Source organism: Haliotis rubra, unplaced genomic scaffold (assembly GCF_003918875.1).
Source record: "Haliotis rubra isolate DU_JTF1 unplaced genomic scaffold, ASM391887v1 Scf1099, whole genome shotgun sequence".
In the NCBI taxonomy this organism is placed as follows: domain Eukaryota; kingdom Metazoa; phylum Mollusca; class Gastropoda; order Lepetellida; family Haliotidae; genus Haliotis; species Haliotis rubra.
The window spans coordinates 81,304-89,971 of NW_025765002.1; the positions used below are offsets into that span (position 1 = coordinate 81,304).

Sequence of the window (8,668 nt, forward strand, 5' to 3'; positions counted from 1 at the left end):
CCTACTTAATTATGGTTCTGAAACGTTGCACTAAAAGACCCAAACCTACCTACCTTAAAAACGTGCTCGTATGTCCGTCAACGTCATAACAACAACATTACACGAATACATTATTTCTATAATTAAGAATCGAAAACTTGCACAGAGCAAATCTCTGCCAAATATGACAATAGGGAAAGGTTAGAGCTATTATGCCCGAGCAACCATAATCTACTTAATGGAAGATACGCCTTCCAAGCAGTCTATATTGTTTCAGAAAAGATGTTGGAATATTCGCATCCAGGTATATAACCGAAACATTTAGAAACAGTTCAGTCAAACAGACCCATAATCACATTACTAGTATGTCATATAATCAGCACGTATAGACATGCTACTTTACATGGCTATTTCATGGTCTGTGCAAGTGATTCCTATTGCGTTACAATGTTCAATGATACTCCAGTGTAAAAGGGAATTATTGATTTGGTGAAGTACATATAGGATTCTGAAGAATATAGCCTGATCAACATGCCTGGTTGAGAATCATGCAAAATATTCATCTGTACAGTCATTTGAAGTTTCTTGTGTTAGAGGCGAGGGATTTGGTCCAGTTCAAGCTTACACAAAGGAAGAACACGATGACGTCCAATGCAGGATGAACAGCGAGAAGCGTGGCAGGGCCATCATCCTCAACAACAAAGAGTTTGTATGTGACAAGAAAACAAGAACTGGAACTGATGTAGATGCTTCAAATGTATGTGCACGTTTCAAACATCTTGGTTTTGAGGTTGTGAGGCACAACAACAAGACAGGAGAACAGATGAAAGAGACTATAACTGACGGTAGTAACGTTTTATCAACCCGTGCATTGTGTTAACTTCAAATATGAGACCTAATAGTTATTGTTTTAATCTGGAGACAAACTCTCTCCGTGACAATTGTGCGTCAGTGGATTCCAGATAATCATTTCCTTCAAGGTTTTGGGGGGCATATGTTTCTCTTTTCTAGTGTTACTCCTCGATTTCTCTTTAAAAGAAAAGGTTTGCTATGAAATCTGTTGTATTTGGTCTTGAAACAGCAAAAACACAAAAGAAATGCTACAAAAACAGGCAATATTATTGTAAAAATAACCAGGTGTATTGACCAATAGAGATGACTGCAAAGTAATTACGATGTGGCAGCTCATACAATAACCAGTCGCGGCTAGTCATAAAAATCATCTGACCGATTCCTGTTACTCAAATTATGTTTTTCTATCCCAGTGTCAGCGTTGGATTTCTCCTCCTGTGATTGTTTGGTGTGTGTCATCCTGTCTTATGGCGAGGAGGGACTGATATATGGGACAGAGGGACCTGTGCAGATCAAAGACTTTGTTGATCCATTCAAAAGGAACAAGTCTCTGGCTGGCAAACCCAAGCTATTCTTCAGTGAGTATATCATGGCTCTTGGAATTGCCGGTGGTTAGATCACTAAAGACTATGCAGTTCTCGTTATTCTGAGTGAGTGGTTAGATCACTACAGCTGTCGTTATTCTCAGCGATCGATCACTACATCTCTGGCTATCATGAATAATTGGTTAGATCACTACATTCTCGTTTTTCGAGTATTTGGATCACTTTATCTCCCGCTATTCAGGGTACGTAGTTAGGTCACGATTTTCTTGGCATTCTGAGTGATGCGGATCATTAAAGTAGTATCATATCCATAACAACGAGACTGACATTGGGCCTCCAACTTTGGAATAATGAGTTACAGAAGTTCAATGTACGGGTTTACTTTTTCCTGATAATTTTGTAAACATACAACGTCCACCCCAGAGGGTATTACTTATGAGTCTAGATTATCTGTTGGAACAGGTTCCATTGGACGTAAAACGCAGTGAACATATATGAATGAATCACTGGAAATCAGGTGACACAGTTGGTACTAATACAAATGTTGGAGAAATGGGAAGTGTGCCTACCCTACTGTGTACACCCAGTGTTCACTCACTTTGCATGAAAATTAAACGTTTTTGTCTTACGATGTAACTTTCAGTTTTGTCCACTAAACTATCCCCCTGTAATGATTAAGTGATTGCATCTAGTACTATGCATCCATAATTTTTTTTAAATATTTTAAAAAAGTTCATAAACAATTCTCCTACCTTAATATAACTAAGATATTTAACAATATATGACTATGGTGATTATTTTTGGGAATATTGTACAAAGTAGCAAGCAATGAATGCATGACATTTTATTCCGTTTCAGGCTTGTGACATTATTTCCAGTTGACATTATTTTCAGCGAATGGTGCAGGTATGGCGGCAGAGTATGTTAATGGTGTTCTGTTCAGACGAGTAGAGACGCACATAATCCCCAGAGAAGCTGACTTCCTTATTGCATACTCAACTGTTCCAGGTGAGCTGCTCCTCAATGTCCGTGTGTGTGTGTGTGTGTGTGTGTGTGTGTGTGTGTGTGTGTGTGTGTGTGTGTGTGTGTGTGTGTGTGTGTTGTGTCTGCTTGCCTGTGTGTCTGTCTGGTTGTGTCCGTGTGCTGTTCTCCTATATGTCCGAATGTAAATTGTTAAGTAAGCGCCAGGGATTCGTGTGATTGATCTTGTGAACAACGGCCCACACCTTCGGATTACGTTGACAGGCCTTCGACCATGTCATGCAGCGGGACCCCTCGTTACGGCTTTAATACCTACCAAATACTAGGAACCTATACAAATCAGGAATCTCTATATGGCGCAGGCAGGGGCACATCATAATGTAAGGTGATGGTGATATGTAGAGGTGCGTCCAGGAAACTCTGATAGTGGGTTCACATTCCTGAGTCGCATTGATTGTTTTCCTAGACTCGTCAGCATTTCGCCCGTGCTCATGGGTTTCGTTTCATTTGGGGCTTGGGGCTTCATTCCAACATCAAACTGATATATCTTAAATACTTATCATTTACACCACGATTACAGGTTTTTCTGTAAGTGTATATTTGTAACATTTCAGGTAACTTATCATGGGAAGGACAGGGATAACGAAGATCCTGGTTTATTCAGGCTTTCTGTGATGTCTTGGACAAGTACGGAACAAAGGAAGGCTGACTATGATGCAACGCGTCATCCGCCAAGTGGCTCACGACTTCGAGTTAGAATTGAAATCTAGCTTTAATATGAGAATTTAGGAAGTACGTTTTCAAAGCAAGTAATATACATGTCGTGTAAAGCAGCGATGGGTCTGTCAGAATTGCAAGACAGAGATTGTCATGACACTAACCTCGGTGAGACAGATGTTAATGTAAAAGAACACGTAGCTCACGACTTCGAGTCCAATGAAAGGACTGAATTGAGAGTTTATAGGGATACAATATTAATTCCATGTTGGCAAAAGATTTCATATTCCCAGATCAAATGGGAGATGTGACTATGATGCGTGTGCTTGAAAGTAATCATTAAATGTCTGTAAAATGGTAACTAATCAAAATAGGAGTTAGTGAGTGAGTATGTTTTTTAGCGTGACAAGAGAGCACTTCAACCACTGGGATACCCCACCACTACTGTGTTTCTGACAGGTACAGGATCCGCTCACCTTTTTCGCGAACACCAGTTGTAAATACTTTTCTACTGTGATTCATCAACACATGCTCCAGTAAAGGCAGGATGACTTCTTATGACTTCTTATTTCTTTCTCTTGAAATTATGATAATTAGGACACATTAAGTTTTGGTGTAAATTTAACAGTCTTGGTTAGATTTGACATGATACAAGGAACGCATTTTCTAGGTTTCCCTTCTTTTTGATTGACTTCCTTGCGTGACATTTCACGGCTCACTCGTGTAAGTGATTGAAGAAGAACAGCTCCGGGCTTCATCTCTTTATGAAGACATCGCACCATCCACGATCCAGACCTTGGATTCCGAATTGCAAAGTGCCCTGTTCCACAAAAACAGAAATAGATACCATAGAAAGCCTGGATGTTCCAAAAAGAATAATATTATTTGAAGATGAAATTGTATCTTTTTTGCTTCAATTCACCTGACGAAGGGGCAAGGAATAGCCCAGAAACGTTCTGACATACAATAAAGTAGAAGTTGTCATCCATAATATTTCCCTTTTACTTGAACACCAACTTCTAAATGCCTCTCAAGAACATCGTGAAATTGTCATTCGTGAAAAAGAGAGTACAATGTATCTGGAAACCTGAAGATTATTTTCTTTTATGGTTGATGTGAACAAGGCACCTGACAATAGTGTGAGTAATTGAGTGAGCGACGAACGCAAGAAGCGTCGTGCTGAAAGTATTAAAGAAGTCCATACCATACGTTGTTATGTTACCTGACATTCTAAGATGCTTCTGTGAAAGATCAAACGCGCCGACAGTACTTTATCAGACGATAATGTGCATTTTTGCATTACATCACAATGTATTGGTGTCACTCCGCCATTCTAGCTTGCCCCCTCGTAATCGAACAATTTTGCATTACGTCACAATGTAAGCGACGTCACGATGCATGTCAGTTGTCATCGCCTCGTACAACCTCATACAGTAAACTACTCCGTTGCATCCTGTTTCTTGGTTTGCAGTTGCTTCAAGCAGCTAACAACACTGGTGGGAACATTACGTGTATGTTTTACGACGGTTAAAATGTGTCAATTTGACTCACAAGTTTTCAGCGACACGGTAACGTTCGCACTGTTTACATTCCCACAATGCAATCGTGGAATGTCGCTTGACTACTAAGCTTCATCTGGATGCACTGATCTAAACTTACGTTGGTAGTAGAAATGCGACGTTCATATTGCCCCATATGGTTTACGTTAATGACAGATGTAATTAAAATAATTCAGAAAAGATATTTAATCGGAACGTAAACCGTCATGAAACTGTTATCATTTGTTTTTTTCTGGTAACGTTCATCTTAACGTAGGGGGCGGAGGGCGGACAGACACATCAATAGAACAGCGCGCCAGTTAGCCCTGTGCGAGGATTCTTAATTTAGGTCACCGACACCGTCGTTTGTTTTCTGCCTTAAATTAATCGTAATTATCCTTAGAAAGTATTAAATTTGGCATCTTAGAAAAGAAATACAGTTTGCTCTACCACCATGTATTTAAGAAATACAGTTCGCTCTACCACCATGTATAGTGTCATAAAACACACTTTCGCCCTGAACTATTATAGTTAAAGTACGAGGACGCTTGCGTCCGAGTGCTTTAACGTGATAATAGTTAAGGGCGAAAGTGTGATGTGAACTATGATGTTATTGGATCTACCTGTCTTGTGGTGTTATTGAATCTACGTGTTTTGTGGTGTTATAGGATCTACCTGTGTTGTTGTTATAGATCTCAATGTGTTGTAGTGTTATTGGATATACCTGCGTTCAAGCGTTATTAGATCTACCTGTCTTGTGGTGTTATTGGATATTGGATATTGGATCACAAATAACTGAAATAAGGATTTTTTAAAAATTAAAAATATATTTACCAATGTGGATTCATTAGCATCCATTTACGTAGGGGAATTTGGATTTAAAAAGTCCCTTTTAATAATATTTCAGTTAATCACTATTACTACCAGAAAGCGCTTCACACATTGTACCTGTGTTGGGAATCGAACCCGAGTCTTCGGCGTGACGGGCGAACGCTTAACGACTAGGCTACCGGGAGATAAGCAAAGACATTGCGGCGTTAGCCTCAGTTTCGCTGTCAGTTGGCACATAATCTGTGTGAGAATCGCTAAGACATGTTGGAAATAATCAAAATATGAAACAGGTTTGACAAGAATGTATCACTGCGAAGAATGATTAACGAATAAAAAGTGGAGATTCATGCATGCGTGCACGCATGTTCATCAGTTAATGAACATACATAACATACACATACATATTGAACTATGGGAACAGTATTAGGAACAATCTCTTACCGCTCTCTTCCATTGATACAGCTTCCAAGGACTGCTGTTGACCTTAGGGTAGATGTTACTGTCAACTGAGGTGCCTGCAATAAACACACACTTACAACCCCACTCAAACGTGATATATTTATCAAAATCACATGAAAGAACAAGGATATGTGAATCCACTGCATACCTGATAGTGAGTCGTGCCGTCCACTAACCTCTCTTTTGTGCGTCAAGCTTCTACGCTTACACCAGTGTTAGTTCACAAGGGGAGGTCGACAAAAGGCAGTTCACTTTGAATGCGCCTACAATATATGCACAATCATTTATGGCTAAGGAGAGTTAATCCTTTCGTATAACTTTGTATTTTTCAATCTCTCATCGAAGTGTCAAACACCGCTGGAAAGTGTCATACATGATTCATATCTTATTCAAAAGTAGGGGAGGAGGAGAAATAGGGTTTAACGTCGTACTCAAGAACTCTTCGCTCATATGACGACGTGCATGTGTGTGTACGTGTGGCTGCCTGTACTAGCCCAGACTTACTGAGATAGCATATCGCAGTTAGGCAGGTATACCCACCTCAGACACATGATACTGACTCTCAGCCGACCAGTCCTTGTTGTACCCATTAATGCCAAGCGCCAAACAGTGACCAACAGGTCCCATATTTTAACGTCTTTTGGTATGACGCGGCCGGGGATCGAACCTGAGACCTGAACCTGGACGCTCTAACCAGTACACCAAGGACGCGGTCTAGTCAAAAGTAAACATAGTAGCGTTTTTGCTGCACGATGTTGTTGTTTTACCTGTGTTCATGGATCCGGCAGTTGGTAAAAATGTTCTCATTTGACAGCTGATTCATTTATTGATGTAGACCTATTCGATAGTTTAGTCAAAGGTTGGTGTAACACTCAGGAATAAACAAAGGTTCGGGGACAAACCTTGAATATGACACCGGGTTTTATATCATTGTCGCTTAGTTAGATATCTGAGTTTCTGATTATTGCTCCTGTGGTTTTCTCTAGGTGAACAATTGACTTGGCTTTGCATGTGTTTTGTAACGGGTGTTATCGATGGAGGGAGATATGGGTACTTCCTTGTGACTATGTATCGTCGCCGTTTCATAGCGATTATCATGTAGCACGCACGCATGCACGCACAAACAAACATGCATGCATGCAGAGTGATAATTATTAATATCAGACAAGGTTATCAGGAAGTGTCAGGCGGTGGGGACAGTTTCTACACCTGTGTACATGCGATAAAGTAGGTATGCTGAAATTGTGCCGGCGAAAGAGTTAATGTTATCAACATGACAAATGCATTTATTTAATAGAGTATTGTATAGGTAGTTATGTGCAAGCAGTCAACACTCATATGTACAAGTCGGCAGCGTATATGATGACTTTGTATACAATTGAAACAAGTAACAGCAGTACGCCCCTTGGAATTCACCCCACCTTCCATTGTATGTGTTTACACAATATACATTTAAAGCGGCTAACCTCGATATATTATGTCCTTCCGGGGGAAAGCTCGCTACACCCTTTGTTATCTTACATGCAAGTCAGGCAGTAAGGCTTACAAACGTACATGTTGTGATCCATTTAAAGGTCAAGGTTTCAGCTCAAGCTCAAGTGTTTCCTTGCTGCTATATTAAGATTCTAGTGGGAACGTCTCTCGGGGAATCACTATGAATTTCGTGACAAAGCTTTCAAAAGCCACCAAGACCGAGCGTTTCACAAGCTGAATGTTTGAGTTGTTGTAGATAACAGGCATGTTTTTGGTGCACATTTCTTTTTGATTCAATGCCCGGTTTCATACATGTGTCTACTCTGAATGAGGACAAACACGGGGACACTGTCAAGCGGCGCTTGAACGTTCCCACATGCTAATTCTTTTATAATTTTATAGAGTTTTTCGTGAACTGAAATATATATTTGTACTGTGTGTAACAAGGTGCGGCAGGAATGATCATTCTTTGTCAAATCAAGTCAAAGAGATAATGCATATGGATAACCTTATTTTTGCTTATATAATCATAGGATTACACGATACTATACACGATAAATGCCCAAGTGCTGGAGGTGTAACATTACAGCGATGGCTTTAATTTCAATGCTAATCATTGATACGAATCGAAAATTTAAATTGACAAGAAGACGAACTGGTTTATAGTATTTAAATCTTTGCAGGACAACCTACCCTTGAAGAATTGGTCTTCAGCAACCCATGCTTGTCGTAAGAGGCGACTCAGACTTGTTGACTTGGCTGACACAATCATGTCATCGTATCCCAATTGCGTAGATCGATACTCATGATGTTGATCACTGGGTTTGCTTTTCCAGATTATATTATTTACAGCGGCCATATAGCTGGAGTATTGCTGGGTGCGGCGTTAAACAATAAACAAACAAACACAATGCAACGGGGGTCGTTTAAACTGTTGGAAAACATAACCTTTACCGCCCGCCGTGATGTTGCTGGAATATTGCTAAAAGCGGCGTAAAACCAAACTCAGTCAGTCATTACCTTTACCTAAGAATTCAGATTTGCCTTAAATATAAGGGTACAGAATTTTCATTCATGAAATACCGAATGCACTGAGTGACCCTGTAGCTACGTAAATGTATGTATTACACAGAGAGCCCACGCACATTACATGTAATGACCACAGTGTTCACACAATCTCATATTCATTATTGTATCCCCACTTTGAATTTTGAAACAATATCGAACCATTTATCTTGCCCAATATCCAGGCCACCTTTTTTGGTGAAAGCTCTCACTTTACTATTCCCGACA

General features: G+C 40.0%; 1 protein-coding gene across 1 annotated transcript; it reads left to right on the plus strand.

Annotated features, from left to right (window-relative positions):
• Nucleotides 1-374: 374 nt before the first annotated feature.
• On the plus strand, nucleotides 375-4,065 carry LOC124283953 (caspase-3-like). The gene is made up of 4 exons (XM_046719996.1): nucleotides 375-824; nucleotides 1,245-1,409; nucleotides 2,271-2,384; nucleotides 2,972-4,065. The coding sequence occupies exons 1-4, from the start codon at nucleotides 638-640 to the stop codon at nucleotides 2,998-3,000; spliced, it is 495 nt and encodes a 164-aa protein (XP_046575952.1). The 5' UTR covers nucleotides 375-637; the 3' UTR covers nucleotides 3,001-4,065.
• Nucleotides 4,066-8,668: the final 4,603 nt, after the last annotated feature.

Bases quoted from the DNA above. Each gene is read 5' to 3' on its own strand.
- LOC124283953 (XM_046719996.1), top strand. From the start codon at position 638: ATGAACAGCGAGAAGCGTGGCAGGGCCATCATCCTCAACAACAAAGAG. The intron at 1,410-2,270 runs GTGAGTATATCA...CATTATTTTCAG, and splicing joins CAAACCCAAGCTATTCTTCA to CGAATGGTGCAGGTATGGCG. The intron at 2,385-2,971 runs GTGAGCTGCTCC...GTAACATTTCAG, and splicing joins TGCATACTCAACTGTTCCAG to GTAACTTATCATGGGAAGGA.